This window comes from Urocitellus parryii, chromosome 3 (assembly GCF_045843805.1).
Source record: "Urocitellus parryii isolate mUroPar1 chromosome 3, mUroPar1.hap1, whole genome shotgun sequence".
NCBI lineage: Eukaryota > Metazoa > Chordata > Mammalia > Rodentia > Sciuridae > Urocitellus > Urocitellus parryii.
Window position 1 is genome coordinate 213,477,962 of NC_135533.1, and position 21,768 is coordinate 213,499,729.

The 21,768-nt window shown below is 39.1% G+C and overlaps 2 protein-coding genes and 1 pseudogene across 2 annotated transcripts; all 3 read left to right on the forward strand.

Moving 5' to 3' along the window:
- Positions 1-4,086: 4,086 nt before the first annotated feature.
- LOC144253918 (sentrin-specific protease 6 pseudogene) lies at positions 4,087-6,940 on the forward strand (annotated as a pseudogene).
- Positions 6,941-7,095: 155 nt separating this feature from the next.
- Positions 7,096-11,690, forward strand: LOC113177673 (olfactory receptor 7E178-like). The gene is made up of 2 exons (XM_026382217.2): positions 7,096-7,124; positions 10,748-11,690. The coding sequence occupies exons 1-2, from the start codon at positions 7,096-7,098 to the stop codon at positions 11,688-11,690; spliced, it is 972 nt and encodes a 323-aa protein (XP_026238002.2).
- A 5,687-nt stretch (positions 11,691-17,377) lies between these two features.
- LOC113177674 (olfactory receptor 7E178-like) lies at positions 17,378-19,045 on the forward strand. The gene is made up of 2 exons (XM_026382218.2): positions 17,378-17,394; positions 18,103-19,045. The coding sequence occupies exon 2, from the start codon at positions 18,158-18,160 to the stop codon at positions 19,043-19,045; it is 888 nt and encodes a 295-aa protein (XP_026238003.2). The 5' UTR covers positions 17,378-17,394; positions 18,103-18,157.
- Positions 19,046-21,768: the final 2,723 nt, after the last annotated feature.

Here is a 21,768-nt window from a genome sequence, read left to right on the forward strand (position 1 = left end):
GAAAATTCAAAGCCAGCCTCAGCAAAAAGTGAGGCACTAAGCAACTCAGTGATATCCTATCTTTAAATAAAATACAAAATAGGACTCAGGTTCAGTGGTCAAATGCCCCTGAGTTCAATCCCTGGTTTCCCCACCCCCAGGAGGAGGAGGAGGAGGAGAATAAAAAGGAGAAGAAGAAATGACCATCAAGAACTTCACCGTGCAGACACTCTGATTGAATATGTTCACTTTTGTGGCCAGATGTCTGGGCATTTATAGATACCCACAGGTAGATATGATGATAAATGAGGCTGAGAACTAATACTCTATGCAAATTAAAAGAATTAAATAAAATATATATTTTTTTCAACAAGCCTCTAAGGTAGGTAATTATTATCCCTGTTGTACAAATGAAGAAGCTGTCAGCACATTTTCATAGTTCCTGTATTTTGTTCACCTTTTTTATTGAAGTCATATTCTGATCAGATAAAACAATAAACTGAAGGGTAGTTGAAGTGAGAGAATTGCAAACCATGTATCAGGAAGAACTGGCCAGAAATGCATAAACCCATCATAAGGTTGGGACTCAAAATGCACTTTGTGATCTTCACTGCCACTAAAGTCCTCCACTTTTAAAAGTTGGGTGAAGCTTTCAGAAACCACTTGTCTGTGTGAACAGGCCCTTATTGACCACAGAATAAAGGGGAAAAGCAAGGATATGTCTTCCACCTGATATACTTTACAGGGACTGAAATGGGTTGATAAAACATAAGCCTGTATAAAATATTTCAATACTTTAGTATTTTGTATTCATTGATAGGTGCACCGTACACTAAAGTCACCTTTGTGTTAATAGATGTCAGATATGCATTTAGCTAAGTCATTTTTTGAAATGTTGATGTCCACAACCACAAAAAGGGACATATATTAAATTCTTTTAAAAATATATTTAGTTGTAGATGGACACAATGCTTTATTTTGTTTATTTTGTTTTATGTGGTGCTAGGGATCGAACCCAGGGCCTCACACATCCTAGGCAAGTGCTATACCACTGAGTCACCACCCCAGCCCCATATTAAATGATTTTTAAGGAAACAAAAACAAACTGTGAATGAGTGACAAATTATACCCACAAAGGAAGGTAATCAGAAAACAATAACGAAGAAAAACTTCTAGGAGAAAACTGGTATATAATGTTTCCTGATTATGAACTATCAACATAGATAAAGTGTTTAGATAATGGTGTCCTAGATCATAGAAAAATGTTTATAAGCATTAAAAATGCTGATTTAAGGGAAGTACTACTATCTTAGAAAAATAAGGTGTATGCAATTGTTTGAGTTGCCCTTAATTGGATTTTTTTTCCTTAAGCAAATAAGAATATTTAGTACATATGTTACCTAAGGAATACTTTGTTTTTTAATGTGTTTATGAAATAGCTACCTCTAATATTCTTGGTTTTCTAATATCACTGAAAAATAATATTTCTAAAGTAAGCATAGAAAGATATGAAAAACAAAAATCAACAAGGAAAGAGTGATAAGAAATTTGTGTTGATTCCAAATGATAAATATTGTTGAAGTTGTATGGACACCAAATGTGAATACATGTCAATATTTGAATTAAAACTATCAGAGTATTATATGTCTGTTTATTTGAATCACTTTTCCAAACAGTTTTTTCCTATTTCAAAAGGAAATATATTCAGTGCTTCAATATAGAAGCACTGAATCTAACATGTGTTTCAGAATTCCTTCTCATGGCAATCTCAGAGAACCCAATCTAGCAGCCCCTCCTGTTTGGACTGTTCCTGTCCATGTACCTGGTCACAGTGCTTGGGAACCTGCTCATCTTCTTGGCTGTCAGTTCTGACTCCCACATCCACACCACAAGTACTACTGTTTCTCCCCCATTTCTCTATGGCTGATATTTGCTTTATCTCCACCACTGTCCCCAAAAATGATTGTGGACATCCAAACTCAGATCACAGTCAGTCATCTTATGTAGACTGCCTGACAAAAATGTCCTTTTTTATCTTTTTCATAAACATGGATAATATGCTTCTAACTATGATGGCTTATGACCAGTTTGTGGCCATCTGTCACCCCTGCAATACTCAGTCATCATGAACCCTCACCTCTGTGGATTTTTAGTTTTGGTGTCTGTTTTATTTAGCCTTTTGGAATCCCAGCTCCACCATTTGATCATCTTACAATTTCCCTACTTCAAAGATGTGGACATTTCAAATTTCTTTTGTGACCCTTCTCAACACCTTAGTCTTGCTTGTTCTGATAAATTTACCAACAACATAGTTATGTATTTTATTGGAGTCATCTTTGGATTTTTCCCCATCTCAGGGATCATTTTCTCTTACTATAAAATTGTTTCATCCATTCTTACAAATCCTTCTGCAGGCGGAGAGTACAAAGCCTCCTCCACCTGTGGTTCTCACCTGGCAGTTGGTGGCTTATTCTATGGAACAGCCATTGGAGTGTGTCTTGATTCTGCTACCTCACATTCTCCCAGAAAGGGTGTGGTGGGCCTCAGTGTTATATACTGTGGTCACCCCCTGTTGAATCCCTTCATCTACAACCTGAGAAACAGGGACATTAAAGGTGCCTTGAGGAGGCTGCACAGCAGGAAGGTCTAATATCGCAATCTTTGACATCCATTTGAATGTAGGTTGTAGTTGGCAGCAAAACTAAACAAGTAGACCTATTAGCCATTCCTCCTTCCTTACATCATTTTTTGTGTTTTTGACTTTAATTTATCATTGTATTTAATAGTAAAATGGTCATTGCCAGTGTTGGGATACAGAGGAGTGAAATTTTTTCAATGTACAAAGTTTTGGTTTTGGAAGTTAAAATATTTCTAGAAATGGGTGTTGATTATAGCTGCACAACAAGGTGAATGGGTTGAATACATAGTGCACACGAAATGTTAATGTTTTGATAGATATCTCTTTCCACAATAAACAACAAAAATAAAATGCAGATAGCTCTTTTAAAACGAATAGGGCTAGGGATATAGCTCAGTGGGGAGAGTGCCTGCCTCACATGCACAAGGCCCTGAGTTCAATCCCCAGCACTATAAAAAAATAAAAATAAAAATGAATAAAAACTAAAATCCAACAAATAGTGTTGAGAGCCACAGCCAAAGGGGCCCCAGCAAACTTCCAGCTGCCAGCAAACTTCCAGCTGCCGGCTGATGATTGGCTCACAGTGGCCCCAGCAACATCTAGCTGATTGGCTCCTCTGCAGTGATGTTCATTGGGCTGTTTCCCTGCCCTTCAGACTGCCAGCTGATGATTGGCTCACAGTGGCCCCAGCAACATCTAGCTGATTGGCTCCTCTGCGGTGATGTTCATTGGGCTGTTTCCCTGCCCTTCAGACTACGGAACTGCTCATTGGGGGACTTCTTTGGCTCCGCCCACGCGACCCAGCCAATCGGCCTCAAGAGCAGGAGGATTGTGGGAGGTGGTTTGGTGTGTGTGGGGAGAGGCTTGTGGAAGCCTGTGGTGGCAGTTGGGCTCTGAGGGTTTCTTTTCCTGAGGAGCTGTTTTGCTTGGCGTTTGTAGTTCTAAAAATAAAGTTAGTTTCTTTTGACAAGTGGCTCCTGAATTGTGCCCAGCCAGACTGCGGCATTTGGTGGCTCGCACGGGGAGCGACTGAGGGTAAGTAAACTGCTCGCCCCTGAGGGCAGGGGAGAGGATGGGTAGCCATTCTAAGTTTCCTCTTTTGTTTTGCTTCATTTTTGTTTTAAGTTGCTTGTCCCTGGAGATGAATGAGACGGAAGGAAAACCACTCACATCAGAGGAACAGATAGGGAGAAAGGTCGGATGGATATTTCAGTCCCTGGAGATGAGTGAGACGGAAGAAAAACCACTCACAACTGAGGAAAAACTATTTGCGGCCTGCCTGCCGGCTGAGCCCAAGGCCAGCAACCCTGCGGCGGCTACCCTCCTACGGTGCGGCCCCTCATCCCGGCGAGCATGGCGGCGGTGTGGGCCATGGATTAAGAAGGAGGCGGCGTGAGAGGAGGAAGATGGTGGCCGGCAAGAGCGGCGGCAGCGCTGGGGAGATTACTTTTTTGGAAGTTTGTTTTTATTTCAGCTTTGGCTAGATCAGAGTCTAAGAGAGATGGAGGTTTTAAAAATAATTGGAGCTTTGATCATGAAGAAGAAAGTGAAGGAGATACAGATAAAGATCGGGCAAATCTACTCAGTGTAGAAGAAGATGAGGATTCTGAAACCTCAAAAGGAAAAAAGTTAAATCGACCATCTGAAACTGTTGCTGCTAGTTCTGGTGATTTCATCTTGAAGACATATGTAAGACGAAATAAGACTGAAAGTTTTAAAACTTTGAAAGGCAACCCAATTGGACTTAACATGTTGAACAACAATAAGAAATTGAGTGAAAATACACAAAATGCATCATTATGTTCTGGAACTGTAGTTCATGGTAGACGTTTTCATCATGCTCATGCACAGATACCAGTAGTAAAAACAGCAGCCCAAAGGAAAGAATATCCACCTCATGTCCAAAAAGTTGAAATTAATCCTGTAAGGTTAAGTCGGCCCCAAGGTGTTGAACGTATAATGAAGAAAACAGAAGAGTCTGAATCACAAGTAGAACCTGAAATTAAGAGAAAAGTCCAACAGAAACGGCACTGTAGTACATACCAGTCTACTTCTCTGTCTCCTGCTTCAAAAAAATGTTTAACCCATTTAGAGGTTTCTGAACAGCGTGAATGTTGCCCAAAATGTGGAAAAGAGAAAGAAAATCAGTCCAAATGCCAAAGTTGTGGTATTAGTTTTCGTAATGATTTACAAAGAAACTGCAGACAAGCTATAACTTTAAATGAACCTACTGGACCATTATTAAGAACATCGATACATCAGAATTCTGGAGGACAGAAGTCACAAAACATAGGATTAACAACCAAGAAGTTTTATGGTAACAGTGTGGAAAAAGTTCCAATTGATATTATTGTGAATTGTGATGATAGTAGAAATAATTATTTACAGACTAATGGAAAAGTCATTTTACCTGGGACAAAAATACCCAAAATCACAAACTTGAAAGAAAGAAAAACAAGCCCGTCAGACCTAAATGACCCAATCATTTTGTCCAGTGATGATGATGATGACAATGACAAGAATAACAGAAGAGAGAGCATATCTCCTCAACCTGCTGACTCAGCATGTTCTTCCCCTGTACCATCCACTGGAAAAGTAGAGGCAGCACTAAATGAAAATATCTGCAGAGCAGAGCATGAACTAAGAAGCATTCCAACAGAATCAGAATTGAATACAGTTACATTGCCAAGAAAAGCAAGAATGAAAGATCAGTTTTGTTTAGATTTTATCAAGATTCATCTAGATGAACCAGAAAGTGATCCTATAGAGATTATTTTAAATACCTCTGATCTAACTAAATGTGAATGGTGTAATGTCCGAAAATTACCAGTCGTGTTTCTTCAGGCAATACCAACAGTTTATCAAAAACTGAGCATGCAATTGCAAATGAATAAGGAGGATAAAATTCGGAATGATTGTAAAGGAATAAATAAGTTATCAAATTCGGAGGAACAATATATAATTTTAATTTTTCAAAATGGCCTTGATCCTCAGGCAAATATGGTATTTGAAAGCATCATTACTGACATTGGTATAAAAAATAATGTTCCCAATTTTTTTGCAAAAATTCCCTTCGAAGAAGCCAATAGCAGACTTGTTGCCTGCACCAGAAGCTATGAAGAGAGCATCAAAGGAAGTTGTGTGCAAAAAGAAAATAAAGTTAAAACTGTATCATTTGAATCCAAAATACAGCTTAGAAACAAACAGGAATTCCAGTTTTTTGATGATGATGAAGAAACCGCAGAGAGCCATACCATCTTCATTGGACCTGTAGAAAAATTGATCGTGTATCCACCACCTCCAGCTAAGGGAGGCAACAGAGGTGAGGCAAAGAACCTCACCCCCCCCCGCTGGTACCTCTCCACAGGTGTGGCTGTATACTGGACCGGTAGTCAATGACGGGTAAGATCCAATTACAATGGTACCAACCTAAGACAGGAGGCTGATGCCCTGAGGTCAGCTCATCCGAAGACGGGTAAGGACCATATGTAGTATTGGACAACCTAAGGCAGGCACGGTCCCTAAGCCACATGCTTGTTGTTTAAACAGAGAGGGGGAGATGTTGAGAGCCACAGCCAAAGGGGCCCCAGCAAACTTCCAGCTGCCGGCTGATGATTGGCTCACAGTGGCCCCAGCAACATCTAGCTGATTGGCTCCTCTGCGGTGATGTTCATTGGGCTGTTTCCCTGCCCTTCAGACTGCCAGCTGATGATTGGCTCACAGTGGCCCCAGCAACATCTAGCTGATTGGCTCCTCTGCGGTGATGTTCATTGGGCTGTTTCCCTGCCCTTCAGACTACGGAACTGCTCATTGGGGGACTTCTTTGGCTCCACCCACGCGACCCAGCCAATTGGCCTCAAGAGCAGGAGGATTGTGGGAGGTGGTTTGGTGTGTGTGGGGAGAGGCTTGTGGAAGCCTGTGGTGGCAGTTGGGCTCTGAGGGTTTCTTTTCCTGAGGAGCTGTTTTGCTTGGCGTTTGTAGTTCTAAAAATAAAGTTAGTTTCTTTTGACAAGTGGCTCCTGAATTGTGCCCAGCCAGACTGCGGCAAAATAGCCCATAGAACTTCCTTTTGAACAGAAAGTATAAGATAACAATTTTGGTGGGCATTCATTTCTTCTTCTTCATCCCCCTCCCCTTCCTTCTCCTCCTCCTCCTTCTCTTCTTCTTTTTACATTTTCTCCACTAATATAAAGAAGCCCTTAGAGATTGGGCAACATGGACAAATTTTGCTAATTATGACCTCTGTGCATTGAACCTCCATTGTTATGCTATGATAAATAATCGCTTGTGCCTCCAGCCCTTCAACTTGGTGGCTCCAGCTGAATGTGCTCCATACCTGTGTCTCCTCCTCTCGTGGTTGTTTGGGATCAGGAAGCTCATATGTGACACTGTGCTCATATCAAGCCTGAAGACAGAGACAGAGCCTTCTTCACTGGGCACAAGAGAGGCCAGCAGCATTGGATCTTCCTTCCTTAGTCATGACCGAGCAGAGAAGCAGCTTAAATGAGTAAGTGCTGAGGGTGATGGTGGATGGAGGAGGGCCTGTTGGAAATGCTGTTTCCACTTCTTTAGGTCTAAGAGTGAGTTTGTGCTGACAGATGGGAGGAGGAGTATGAGGCTGATGTTCGGACTTGTGTTGGAGCCCAGACTCCTCATCCACAGACCTGCTTTCCTCTCACACTTGTAACTCTGGCTGTGTACTTCCCACCATCAGTGGGGCCCTCTGTACTGTGACCTATGTATCCAGCATGATTACAAAGGGGACGGTGGCAAGAAGAATGGCTATGAAAAATGCCACCCGCCATGCCAGAGGGCTTGCTGAGTGTTAGGCTCTGAGCTAAGTTTGGGCAGCTCTTTCCATTTCATGTCAGCTGCATAGTTGGCCCCAAGCCATAAGTACACACACTATTTCCACAGAAAGAGGAATGACAACATTTTAAAATTTATTCTTTTTAGTTTCATACAGCACTAGGGTACAGCATTTTGAGGTAATGACTCTCAGATTGTTAGAAAAGAAGGGAGAGGGTTGGATTGGTCTGCCTGAACACAGACCAGGGCATTAATGCTAAGATCTTCTGGGAGGATTGTCCTCTTGAAAACCTAAGAGGACCTTCCTCTTTCCTGTCACTTCAGGAAGACACCCCTTGCTCTCTGTGGGGTTTACATTTGGGGGTTCCTGATGAGTCACAGAGGACAGCAGTGGGGGTCATCCATCCTGTTCCATCAAGGATGGGAAGGACAGGTCAGGATCACAGACAAAGATCACAGAAAGAACAGCACATGACCAAGCAGCACAGATTTTCCTCTCGCTCCTCTCTGGGATATCCTTGCAGCTGTCCAGATCTTTCTGCCATCTTGCAATCTATCCACTCCATCTCAAAAGTTGTTGATTTTCTTCCTACTCAGGAAATTGACCAGAGTTTAAAAATATACCACAGGGACTCCTATGGTTTAGATCTCTGGATATCTGCTTGAAACTTTACAATGTCTGGGAAACAATGAAAAGTTCCATGTATCAGACCCAGAGTCCGGCAATTAATGTTTGAATCTGTCAGTCTCCCTTGTATTGGATCCTCCAATGCAGAACAGGGCAGGTACTTATCATCTCTGAAACTCAGCATTGTCACACTGAAGAATGATTAAACAGATATGGGTGTGCCTTGCATGATTGTTATTTGATAAATGTACAAATAAGAATGTACAATTTAGATATTGATACTTTCTTAATGATAGGGTTATTCTGCATATCATTCAACTATAATATGCTGTTATTTGTAGTGACTATTTCCCTGTTTCTGAAACAGGACATGTCATTTTGTTCTCGTACAAATATAAGCCATGCTGTTTGGAGAGGTATGCCAATTCCTTTTCATTCCTAATTCTGCAGTTTTCCACAAAGAAATAATCAAAAGCAAGATAAAACTATGTTAAACATTTACTAGACTCTTCCTTGATTCACAAAAATCAGTCACAATATATCACCAACATACCTGGTGATTTCCTGTCTGCACTTTCTTTCCTTTCAGGAATGTCCAACAGAATAAGACACAACAAATAACTCTGAGATAAAACCAACAATGATAGCTCTTCTTTGTGCCTGTATCTTGAACCCATGAACTTTAAATTGTTATTTACCAGAATCTACATTATTCAATGTTTCAAATGTAATTGTGGGGATATTTGTGGGTATTTTTTAAAAAAGAAGAAAGAGAAATGGACAAATAATCTTTATGTCTGAGCTGATTCACACTTTGGAGTCACTGACTTTTGACAATTGTCTTCATCAATAAACCCGCTATTTCCATTAAAATGAAAACTTTTATTAGAAAATAATAATACAATGACCAAATATTAATTAGGTCCCAAATTTCCCTTACAAGATTTATACATGGGTGTTTTGGTACCTGTTTTCAATAATCAATCTGTGCTGTACCCATTCTGCATGTAATAGAAAACTAAATATTGCTTTCCTTACTCCTATCCCAGGTCACTGTCCCCTCTGCTGGAGTCAAATGGAAATATTACTACCTATACAAGATGAAATTTCTTAGCCAATAATCATGTAAGGGCTATCACTAGATACACATAAGCAACATTTCTGACAGCATACATTTAACTGTAATAGGTTGTATCAATTAGGACTAATATTTATTCAGACAACCAACATAGGTTATTAATAGTAAAATACAACATGTATCAATTACTGAAATTCAAGTTACCAATTCATGCCCACGTATTATGTAGAACTTCTTATTTGCATGAGACACAGGATTTTGAAAAGATTGTCCCAATTCACTTACTAAATTATGTTTCTCCTTTAGGTAATGCAGTAGCATCAGTAAAAACATACTTTAGAGAGACTTAAGTGAACCTATAGTTGTATACTGTACATTTGAGGGACCACGGATGTAGTGTTGTACACTACCTAGATAAGATTCAGGCACTGTTGAGGTGAACGCTGAAGAGAACTGCCTATGGAAACACAAATCTGTATGGGCATTATATGTTGACATAAAAATAAGACCATACTTAATCCTGATAGCACTTTCTTTTGGGTGGAAGGTATGCAGGAAAATAGAATTATGCAGAGATAACCAAGTACAAATTTCATAAGAGGTAATTCAATTCCCTATAAGATATTAGCTCTAAAGCACATATTGCTAAATGTTTAAGATTCTAACATAGGTAGTGCTTATTATTGATAATAAGAATGAAGAATATTGATGGCAATTTCTAAATGTCAGAAAATGTTATAGGCAGTGATTCTCAAAATCGGTGTAAAAAAAGTATCACACTAATTTCAAATTGTCTTTAAACCAATGTCAGGGATCCTAATATTTTTAAATATTTACAGGCCAGTTGTATCACAAATCAGACTGAGGACCACTAGTATTTCGTATTTTAAAATGCCTTGAGTATTTTTACAATAGCACTTATAAGAAAAGTAATGATTTTTCCATTCTACAAATGAGGAAATGATGGCCCAGGTATGCTTATGTTATTTCAAGATTTTTTTTCCCATTTATTTTCTGAGTTAAATCTGTATGATCTGAAAACATAAGAACACTGAATTGTATTCAAGTAGCTCAGTTAAGAGAATTGGAATCCAGGCACCAGAAAATATTGATGTGAAAATCTATTAAATGACATTTTTTTAAAGGGCTGGAATCAAACTTGCGTTTCAAATTCTTCCCCAATGTTGTAGTCTTCAACTGTATCTATGAGAGATTACAGGAAAGGCAATGAATTAATATTCCCAGGCCATAGCAGGGGAGGGGAAATAAAAGAACTGACCTTCTTTGCCAGACATGTTACTGTAATTGTGTGGGGTTGATACAAATCAACCTACATAAAATAAAAATTTTGAAAGTGCTTCTTAGCATATTGGTGCAGTGTCTTCGTCATTTATTGATGCAGTGCCCACAAATGCTGTGTTCATGGTCGTTGGCTACGTGACTGCTTTCTGATATGAACTATCATCTTTAGTTGTGTGTTCAGATAATGCCATCCTAGCCCTTATCTAGTGTTTTAAATATTCTAAGCTAAAGGAATTTGTATTATTGTTTGAATACTTGGTGTCTCTGCTTATCTATTTTCTTTGTCCAATACTCCTTTTTTTTTTTTCAAAAGGTGCCCAAGCAAAATTAAACTGAAAAACCTAACATCTGTATCAGAATTCCATCTCCTGGCACTCTCAGAGGATCCAGACCTGCAGCCCGTCCTCTTTGGACTGCTTCTGTCCATGTACCTGGTTGGGGTGCTAGGGAACCTGCTCATCATCCTGGCCTTTAGCTCTGACTCTCGCCTCCACACTCCCATGTACTTCTTCCTCTCCAACCTGTCCTTGGCTGACATCGGCTTCATCTCCACTACGGTCCCAAAGATGCTCATGAACATCCAAACTCACAGCAGAGCCATCTCCTATGTGGGCTGCCTGACACAGATGTCTCTTTTTATTATTTTTGGATGTATGGATGACATGCTTCTGACTGTGATGGCCTATGACCGCTTTGTGGCCATCTGTCACCCCCTGCATTATACAGTCATCATAAACCCTCGCCTCTGTGGCTTTTTAGTTTTGGTGTCTGTTTTGTTTAGCCTTTTGGAATCCCAGCTCCACAATTTGATTGTCTTACACTTTGCCTACTTTAAAGATGTGGAAATTTCTAATTTCTTTTGTGAGGCTTCTCAAGTACTGAATCTTTCTTGTTCTGATACCTTTACAAAAAATGCAATCATGTATTTTGTTGGTGCAATCTCAGGATTCCTTCCTCTCTCAGGGATCTTTTACTCATACTACAAAATTGTTTCCTCTGTTCTTAGAATCCCATCATCAAGTGGGAAGTACAAAGCCTTCTCCACCTGTGGGTCTCACCTGGCAGTTGTTTGTTTATTTTATGGAACAGCGGTTGGAGTGTACCTTGCTTCTACTGTATCACAATCACCCAGAAAGATTGCTGTGTTCTCACTGATGTATGCTGTGGTCATTCCTATGCTGAATCCTTTTATCTATAGCCTGAGGAACAGGGACATTAATAATGCTCTGTGGAGGCTGCACAGCAGGACAGTGTAATTTCAGTCATGCAGCTTTCATTTGGAACATGCATTGGAAAAAGCAGCAATGCTAAACATCTAGATTTGCATGCAAATTATGCCTCCTTGTGATAACATTATTTTTGTAGTTTGATGATTTTATTTCTTCATCATGTTTCTTAGTAGAATGGTGTTTTCCTGGGCTAGGAGAAGGAGGATTGAGAAGTGTTTTTTTTTTTTTTTTAAATGGGTACAAAGTTTCAGTTTGGGAAGATGAAAAATGTCTGGAGATTGTTGATGGTGATGTTTGCATGAAAGAGTGGATGCAATTAATGCCACCCAACTCTGCACTTCAACATGAGTGAAAGGAAAATCAGTAAAATACAGAAGGGATAATGGGGGGAGAAGAGGGGAGGGAAAAGTCTAGGACATGAACTGAAATGGAGCAAACAGATTCCATGCATGAATGATTTTGTCAAAATGAATTCAACTACTCTGTGTAATTATTATGCTCTAATCATTTTTAAAATCTACACAAATTAAACAGTGGAAAGTACACACAAGTATATTGTCGAGTATAGGAAGAGCTAAAAACCTACAGTAGATGTTCATTTCTCCCCTCCACTATTATGAGAAAGTCCTTTATACATTTCAATATTGTGGCTCAATTTGACAGATTGTGAATTCCTGAGCCCCCAAGCTCATATGATAGTAAAAAGGTAGCTTTGCCTGCTTCCTTGTAGTTTGAAGATTTCAGTCAACTTCACTCCATACCTGTGTCTCTTCAACCATAGTTTTCTGTATCAGAAAGCTCCTGTCTGTCCCTATATTCAAGTCAATTGTTAAGATGGAAGCTGAACCTTCATTAGGCACTTGTCACTGGGTGGATGTCAGAATCACATTTCGTGTTCGTGGCCCAGCAGAGAAGTATCACAACTCATTCAGTGCCCAGTTGATGATGAATGGAGAAAGGCTGTCAGAACCATTGTTTTAGTCATAAAGAGTAACATGAAGTTTAGGCATTGAGATAGGAAGACACCAGTATGCAAAGTTTCAGCTGTTATGAGTTGTGTGAATATGGGTATTTGGTTATGTTTGGAGTCCTAAGAATCTCACTCAATGTTTCCATTTCCTTTCACACTTCTACTTCTCTTAGACATCTCATCCATGATGGCAGAATATGGTTTCCTATAAACTGTTTCCCAATTATTGTAAAAAGATTATGAAAATGAGGCCAAGGAGAAAGAGAAGAATACCCACAATACTATGAACAGATATTGAGGGATACCTAAATGTCAGTATCAGAAATGTGTTCTTTGTATCTTGCGTCATTTCATCTGAATAATCTAACATTTCAGCTCCTATGTTATATTATAATCATCAACATCATCATCATCACATCATCATCATCATCATCATCCATGAAAGAAAGAAGCACCACATTTTTATGTAGCTAATACTAGATAGTCTGCTAGAAAATAGAAAAGCCATGCTGGTGCTTCTGATTATAGATACAGGACATCTTGACAGGAGAATACTGGATATTGCCCACTGGACAACCCACCCAGCAATTTCACTTGCCTCTTTCTCCATAAAAAAAAATCCCTTTCTCATTGTGTCCTTCTCTTTTGGGATTACTGGTACACCAAAAGGGACAGAAGTGGTTGGTACCTTCTGGAGTCAACTATAGGAATGACAGAAATAGATTCCAGGCTAAGACCACAGATAGAGAAGATAAGCAGTGAGCAGCACTCATTGCTCTTTCTGCTACTCCAGGACAACCTCACCGTGGTCCTCATACCCCTCCATTCTTACAGGCAGCCCACTCAATATAAACAAAAAAGAAATTACAGGCAGGATTTTTGCAACATTCCTACTCAAAACTAGAATTTAGAATTTAGAACTGCTCACTGGACATACCTGTGATTTAGAATTTTGGACCTTAGTTTTAAAATGTTGATGGTTGAAAGCAATGAAAAAGTTTAGTGCATCAAGTGCAGAGTCTGAGAAATAGTTGTGAGAACTATGAAGAAACACAAAATCTAACAGGTGTCTCAGAATCCCTCCTCCTGGGCCTCACAGAGGACCCAGACCTGCAGCCCCTCTTCTTTGGACTGTTCATGTCCATGTACCTGGTCACAGTGCTTGGGAACCTGCTCATCATCCTGGCCGTCAGCTCTGACTCCCACCTCCACACCCCCATGTACTTCTTCCTCTTCAACCTGTCCTTGGCTGACATCGGCTTCATCTGCACCAGGGTCCCAAAGATGATTGTGGACATCCTAACTCACAGCAGAGCCATCTCCAGATGTCTCTTTTTATCATTTTGGAGGCATGGATGATAACCTTCTGACTGTAATGGCCTTTCCAAATATGGCCAACTGCATTTCCAGCCTACTATGAATTCATGCCTCTGTGTTTTCTTAATTTTAGGGTCACATATTTCATGAATGAATTGCATTGTAATCTCCCTGCTTTTAACATGTAAAAATTTCTAATTTCTTCCATAACACTTCTCAACTTTCAGTCTTCCCAGTTCTGACATCTTTACTGATAACACTTTTGTTTGTTTTTGCTGATGCCATCTCCGGATATCTTCCCATGTCCATAATCCTTTTCCCTTACTCTAAAATTGTTTCCTCCATTCAGATGATCCCATCATCAGAACAGAGGGGGGAAAAAACTGAGGGTTTCAACTCTCCATTGTTCATCATTTTATTTCATGCAATAGGCCTTGGAGTATACTTTGATTTAGCTGTATTATATTCTCCCAGAAAGGCTGAGGTGACCTCAATGATAGACACAGTGGTCACCCCCATGCTGAAACCCTTCATGTACAGCCTGAGGAACAGGGACATTTAAAGTGCCTGGAGGAGGCTGCACAGCAGGATGGTCTAATCTCAGGACTGGTGCATTCATTTGGAATGTAAGCTAGAAAACACAGCAGGGATGAATTTAAACATGTAAATTCTGTCTACTTGGACCATTATTTTTTATAATTTTATGACTTTTCTCCTGCATCATATTTCACAGTAAAATGGTTGATACCAGAGACATGAGGCAGGAGGAGTGAAGAGTTTTTATTTGAGTATAAAGTTTCAGTTTAGAAAAATGCAGAATTCTGGAAATGAATGATTGCTATGGTCTTATAATGATATGAATGTAATTAATGCCACTTAACCGTGCATTTAGCAATGATTAAAATGGTAAGTTTTTGTTATGCAAATTTACCACAATATAATTTAAATGAAAGTAGATGAATCATAATAAAAGAAATAAAACATGTAATTAGGAAACATCCGTCTCCTAGGAAGATACCCAAAATATTTGTGGATGTTCATTTTCTCTTCTGTTTCTTACTTCACTTGTATTAAGAAGTCCTTGGAGATTTAGAAAACATGGAATAATTTGACTAATTATGAGCCCTGTGCATGGAGCCCTAAGGTCATATAATAAATATTCAATAGTCATCCTATGTCTGCAGCTCTTCAGTTCAATGGCTCCAGTCCAGTTGGCTTCATACCTGTGTCTGATCCTTCCATGGTTTTCTGCACCAGGAAGCTCGTATCTATCACCGTATTCATATCAATCCTGAGCACGGAGCCTGAGGCCTCCACTGGGTACCAGGCAGAGGAGGGGCATTGGATTCTCTTTGTCATGACTCAGCATAGTCTCAGCACTATCCAGTAAGTGCTGGGGGAGAGGATGGATGGAGGAAGGACTCTCTGGAGTAATCTATCCCCATCATCAAGACAACATGACAGTGTGGGGTAGATAGATGCGAAAATAAAAATATGCAGAATATCAGCTACTTTAACTTTGAAGTTTATGCACCTGAGAGTGGGGGAGATGCCAAAAATCTCATTCAAAGTTTTAATTCCCTTGCACACTGGTTCTATGCGTGGAAGTAGAAATTGGGTCCTGTGAACTTTTTCCTAAACATTTCCAATGGTTTATGAAGGTGATGAGGGGAAAGAGATTGGCAATAATCATATATTGAACTGATACTGACAGTTTCCTAAAGGGATGCTCTAATCTCTATGTTCAGTGTAGCATGTTTCATTTCATGTACACAGTTTTCTGCAACTCACAAGCTCCACCAACATTATTATTATACCAAAATGAAAAGACAGCATTTTTATGTAACTTCATAATTTGTGTTTAGATGTAAAATAATCAAGTCATGATTGAATTGAGCTAAGTATCACAGACAACAAGCATTTACCCAGAATACTCTTGGAAGGTTTTCCTTATAACAACCTACCCAGCTATTTCAAATACCAAGAAAAATACCCGATACTCACTGTGATCATTGAATTAAGGTTCCTGGTGGATCACCCAGGTCAGCAACGGTTGGCCCCAGCTGCCTCCATTATAGACAGAATGGCTGAGCTCACAGGCAAAGGTTAATGTTATGGAACTAAAGTGTGGATTTTCTAACTCTTATCACCAAACCGCTGTCTTCTCTACTGGAGCCCACTGGAAATAACTCTCCTAAACAAGAGGAAATATCATAGTAATTATGCAGGGGCTCATACTATACATACCTCACGAATATTTTTGAACAGTACATCTTAACCACAGTAAGTTGTGTTTGATGAGGACCAGTTTTTATTTAACCAAATAATGTTCCTGATTAATAGAACACCTGGAATGCACATCAACTACTGGAATTCAAAAAAACTGTCTGCCACCCACATATTATGTGGAAATCCTCATTTGTATGATATGGACTCAGGCACAAGATTTTGGAAAGCTGGTCATAAAAATAAATTGACAAATTAATTGTTTTGCTTCGGGTAATGGTGTGCATCAGCTAAGGCTTTTGAGGTTAAGGAATTTCCTTCACATGTTGATCTAAACTTCTAAATTTCATGGGCAATAATGTGTTGTAGATGGCTTGAATGAACATTGTTTTTTTCAGATAAGACTTAAAGAAAATGCAAGTGGATATTGAAATTAAAACTAACATGAAAATATTGACAAAAATATACCCACTGAATTTATGGGAGCAGTTTCTTTGGGGTAACAGGTATACAGAAAATGGAATCATGCAGAGATAGTAAGAACCACATTTCATACGTAATAAATTTAAATCCAGGTAAAATATTGGTTTTGAAGCACATATTACTAAATGTTTATTTTTAATATGGGTAGTAGTTATTGTTAGTAGTCATAGAAAATACTACTAATAGGTAATTTTCAGAAAGCCAGCAAATATTCTAAGGCTGTGATTTTCAAGCCTGGTATAAGACAGGATGACCAAGATTTTCACCAGCTGATATTATAATCAAACAAATTTTAATCCAGTACCAGGGCATCTTGATATTTCAAAATATTCACAAGTAAATATTATAAATGAGACCAAAAACTGCTCCCTCATGTGATTTAAAAAATATTTTAAAGCATTTCAAAAATAACACACAAGCTAGGTAATTATTTCCCCAGTTTAGATGTGATTAAATGATCCAGATATGTTTAAATAATTTCCTACACTTTTTGTTGCATTTTTTCCCAATTAAATGACAGTGTGACTTGATAAAGGAATGAATCTGAGTTGCCTTCAAGTAGCAGATGTAGTAGAATTATAATCCATTTACCAGGAAATATTGATATGAAAATCTACTAAGTGGTATTAGAAGTATCATACCCAAACTTCGGTTCTGTGTGTTCCCTAATGCTAAAGTCCTCAAACATATGTAAAAGGGTTTGTCATCAGAAGAACAAAGAAGCAGTATATCTAAGCCACATAAAGTTTTTAGAAAGCAAGGAATAGATTTCTTTAGTAGATATTTGAGGGAAGACATATAAAGCTGACACAAATAAACATATACACAACAAGAAAATTCAAAAGCGCTAATATTTCATTATCAATGAATCATTGATGGGGCAATGTGCCCTAAGGCTGATGATATTGGTTATGTACATTCATTTTAAACATATTAATCAAAATTAGAGTCCAACACCAATAATGATTCAAGCTATCTATTACATTAGTGTTGAAATACATGCAAAATTTGAGTGAGGACTTCATTCACACAGGAGGGGAAATAGAATGTACGAGAAGCAGAAAAACTCAGGGGAAATAAGTAGTGCATAATGTTTTCTGATGTAAATGATCAACTTTAGTGTACTAAAATAAGTGAAAAAAGAAAGAAGAGGTGGAGGGAAGGAATTCCATGAAAATAGAAGAGGTATCAGAGAGTAGAGGAAGGGATTGAGGGGGAGAAAGAAAGGAATGGGAAAAGGAGGAGCCAGGGACTGAGCCAGACCCAGCTCTCCTTCCTGCATATGGGAATATACCACCGTGAATCTCACTTTTACTTACATCCACAAGACAAACATATGCATGGTGTTTAAATATTCTAGGCTAATGTACTGGGTAACATTGTGTTCATGCTTGCATGTATTTATTGGTTTCCTTTTTCCAACACACTTTTCTTTTTCAAAAGGTGCCCAAGCAAAACTGAGCTGAAAAATCTAACACTTGCTTCAGAATTCCACCTCATGGCACTCTCAGAAGACTCAGACCTGCAGCCTGTCCTCTTTGGACTGTTCCTGTCCATGTACCTGGTTGCAGTGTTTGGAAACCTACTCATCATCCTGGCCATCAGCTCTGACTCCCACCTACACACCCCCATGTACTTCTTCCTCGCCAACCTGTCCTTGGCTGACATTGGCTTCATCTCCACCACGGTCCCAAACATGATTGTGGACATCCAGACTCAGAGCAGAGTCATCTCCTATGTGGGCTGCCTGTCACAGATGTCTTTTTTTCTCATTTTCGGGTGCATGGATGATATGCTTCTGACTGTGATGGCCTATGACCGCTTTGTGGCCATCTGTCACCCCCTGCATTACCAAGTCATCATGAACCCTCGCCTCTGTGGCTTTTTAGTTCTGGTGTCTCTTTTGCTTAGCCTTTTGGAATCCCAGCTCCACAATTTGATTGCCTTATACTTCACCTACTTCAAAGATGTGGAAATTGCTAATTTCTTCTGTCAACCTTCTCAGATCCTTAGTCTTATCTGTTTTGATACCTTGACCAAAAATATGGTCATGTATACTGTAGGTGCCATCTATGGCTTTCTTCCTGTCTTAGCGATCTTTTTCTCTTACTATAAAATTGTTTCCACCATTCTGAGGATCCCATCCTCAGGTGGGAAGTACAAAGCCTTCTCCACCTGTGGGTCTCACCTCTCAGTTGTTGGCTTATTTTATGGAACTGCCATTGGAGTGTACCTTGCTTCAGCTGTATCAGACTCTCCTAGAAAGATTGCTGTGTTCTCTGTGATGTACACTGTGGTCACCCCCATGCTGAACCCCTTCATCTACAGCCTGAGGAACAAGGACATTAAAGGTGCCCTGATGAAGCTACAGAGCAGGCCATTCTAGTCTCGTTATCGCTTTCTTTCTTTCTGTAGCTCAGGTTGGTAAAACCAACCATATAGACCTACATTCTCCTTTAGGTGACTCTAGGAGTGTGATGTCTTTCATTTCACTCCATGTTTCATATGTAGATATTGCTTCCTTTGGTTTGTGTTTAATTGAATTTTATGAGTATTCAGAAACATTTGTGTCATCATCAACCTTTGTAATTTCTGAACAACACTGGCCTCCAAGTGAAATGTTAAACTCTCTTTCTTAGCCAGGGGTCAGGATGTGGCACCAGGAATAAACCCAGGGTCTTTTAACAAATTGCAGTTGTAAAAGATATTCATTGAGTTTTTAAATGATAAGAAAAAATGGAGAAAGGATTTTGCACTGTGTAAACACCAACGTGTTACCATCTGCCACCACCCAGAGTGAAAGAATTCTTAGAGTCCAAATAAAATATTTGGAATTACGTCAACCTTGAAATTAAATGACGATGATAATGATGATGATGCTGACAACTACCATGATAATAACAAGGATATCTTCCCTTAATGAGTTCTTACCATTTTCAAAAGTGCTGTATGTAGGGCTGGAGTTCTGGCTCAGTGGTAGAACACTTGCCTGGCATGTGTGAGGCCCTGGGTTTGATCCTCAGCACCACTTATAAGTAAATTAATTAAATAAAGGTCCATTGACAACTAAAAATTTTAAAGTACTATAACTAACTATCATTAAAAATGAAAACATTAAGCCTTTAGATAAGTACCAAGTTCTACCACAAGGTTAATAAATTCAGGAACTAGTCAAAAAAATCAAATTTTCTGTTTTTAAATCCCATGAATTGAATCTATTAACATGATAATGAAAGTTTAAATTATCGATGCAAAACAATGCACCGAAGATTGTTTTAATCAATACATTGTACCACATCTTCTCATCACCCTCTTGGTTAAGTGAGTATTTTTCCCCATCAATTTACAGTTGAATAAGTTGAACGGAATGTGTTTTCTACCATATTCAAAGTCACACTGTTTTTATTAGTTTACCTTTAAATACCTGAAATGTTCACTTTTAAAAATGTACTTTTTTAAAGTGATAAGAGGAATAATCTTTTGATAGGAAACCCTTTGCCTGGTCTTTGACAAAATTATCTGCTATCATACCTGGCCCTGGCAGATAAGCACTGTGGTGGCCTTAAGTTGGTGCTGAAGAATCTGGGGGTTAGGGAGGATCCCTGAAGAAAGCCAGGTGGGGGAGCAAGATGGTGGCAAAGGTCTCCAGCCCTTGGCTCTCCATAGACACACCAGTATGATCAGCTGTGCCCTAAACTACCTTCGAGAGAGCTAAAGTAGCTGGGTCAGAGGATGTGGTACCCATTCTGGGGGTAGTAATGAGTGGAGCTCTGAGGTAGCAATGGCCTCAAGTTTTCAGACAATATTGGGGGAGCTGAGGGTCTTCCAGGCCCAGATATTTCTGTTATCTGTGTGTGGGGTTTTGTTTTCTCTTTTAAATCCAGGCATGGGTTGTCACAGTACTCTTATAACTGAATTTCCGGATCCATTTCTACAGTCATTTCCCAACTTGAGATTCCTTGGTGTTTTCCAGTCCTGGACATTTTAATAAGGTGTTTCTGGTTTTTTTTTAATTTCATTTTTGTATTTTTTCCTGATGGACAAAGTAGGACTTAAGTAAAGAGTGGTCTGTGGCAATCTTCCCTCCACAGAGCTACCTGGCTGAAGGACCCCCATGCTGTGGAAGTGAAGTCAGTTGGTCCTTAACTGTTGTGAATAATGCTTTAACACATGCCCACTCAAGTTGCATATGGAGGGCAGGGTGCATCTGGAGGACTGAGAGAGAATGTGAAGAGGGCCAGATGGCAGGTATTGAGAGGTGGATGGCGTGGAAGAACTATTGGCTAAGACAGATTGTGCCATAGGGGAAAAAAATGTTGTTTTTCTCTTGAAGTCATTTCATAGAGTGTGGCAGGGACAGGACAATCACATCACAGCCAAAGAAAAATTTATCATACGTGGCATGTTAAAACTGAGGGTGGTCATACTCATACACCAATTTTTCTCCTATGATGAGTACCTGAAGAAAAATTAAAAGCAGAACTTCTTGCATTCTTTATTAGATATCTCCAATTTATAAAAAAGCATGTCTTCATTATTGTATACATTTACTTTTGTAGAACTGTTCAAAATCTATATTTTATTCTATAACTCTTAATCTTGGGAGGAAATAATTCCATTCTTCATTTTATTAAAAATAAATAAGCTCACATTTATTCTCTCAAGAGTTTATGAAGCATACTATAGAAAGGCAAGCAATCTTGTTAGGAATTGAAATACTGGATGTATGTCCATAAAATATAAATATTTAGTATTTTAATAGGATATTGTGATGGCTAATTTTATGTGTAAAATTGGTGGGCTATCGGTGTCTAGATTTTTGATGAAACATCATCTTGGGTATATGTGTCTGTAAGTGTCTAATTATTTTAGTTGAGTTTATCATTTTAGTTAAGAGACCAAGTAAAGCAGATTGCCCCTGCCCCGTATTGGTCTGTTTTCTGTTGCTATAATAAAATATCTGAGGCAGAGTAAGTTATACAGAAAAAAAGATTTATTTTGCTCGCAGTTTTGAAGGCTGAACCTCTAAACAGTCTGGCACTGGCTGTACTGAGAGCCTCAGGACAAATGAGATTACAATTGTGCAAACACCTGTGAGGCAGAGAACCC

Excerpts from the sequence above, each read along its gene's own strand:
- LOC113177673 (XM_026382217.2), top strand. The coding sequence starts at position 7,096 with ATGACCGAGCAGAGAAGCAGCTTAAATGA. Across the intron at positions 7,125-10,747 it reads CAGAGAAGCAGCTTAAATGA|GTGCCCAAGCAAAATTAAAC; the intron begins GTAAGTGCTGAG and ends TTTTTTCAAAAG.
- LOC113177674 (XM_026382218.2), top strand. The coding sequence starts at position 18,158 with ATGGCACTCTCAGAAGACTCAGACCTGCAGCCTGTCCTCTTTGGACTG.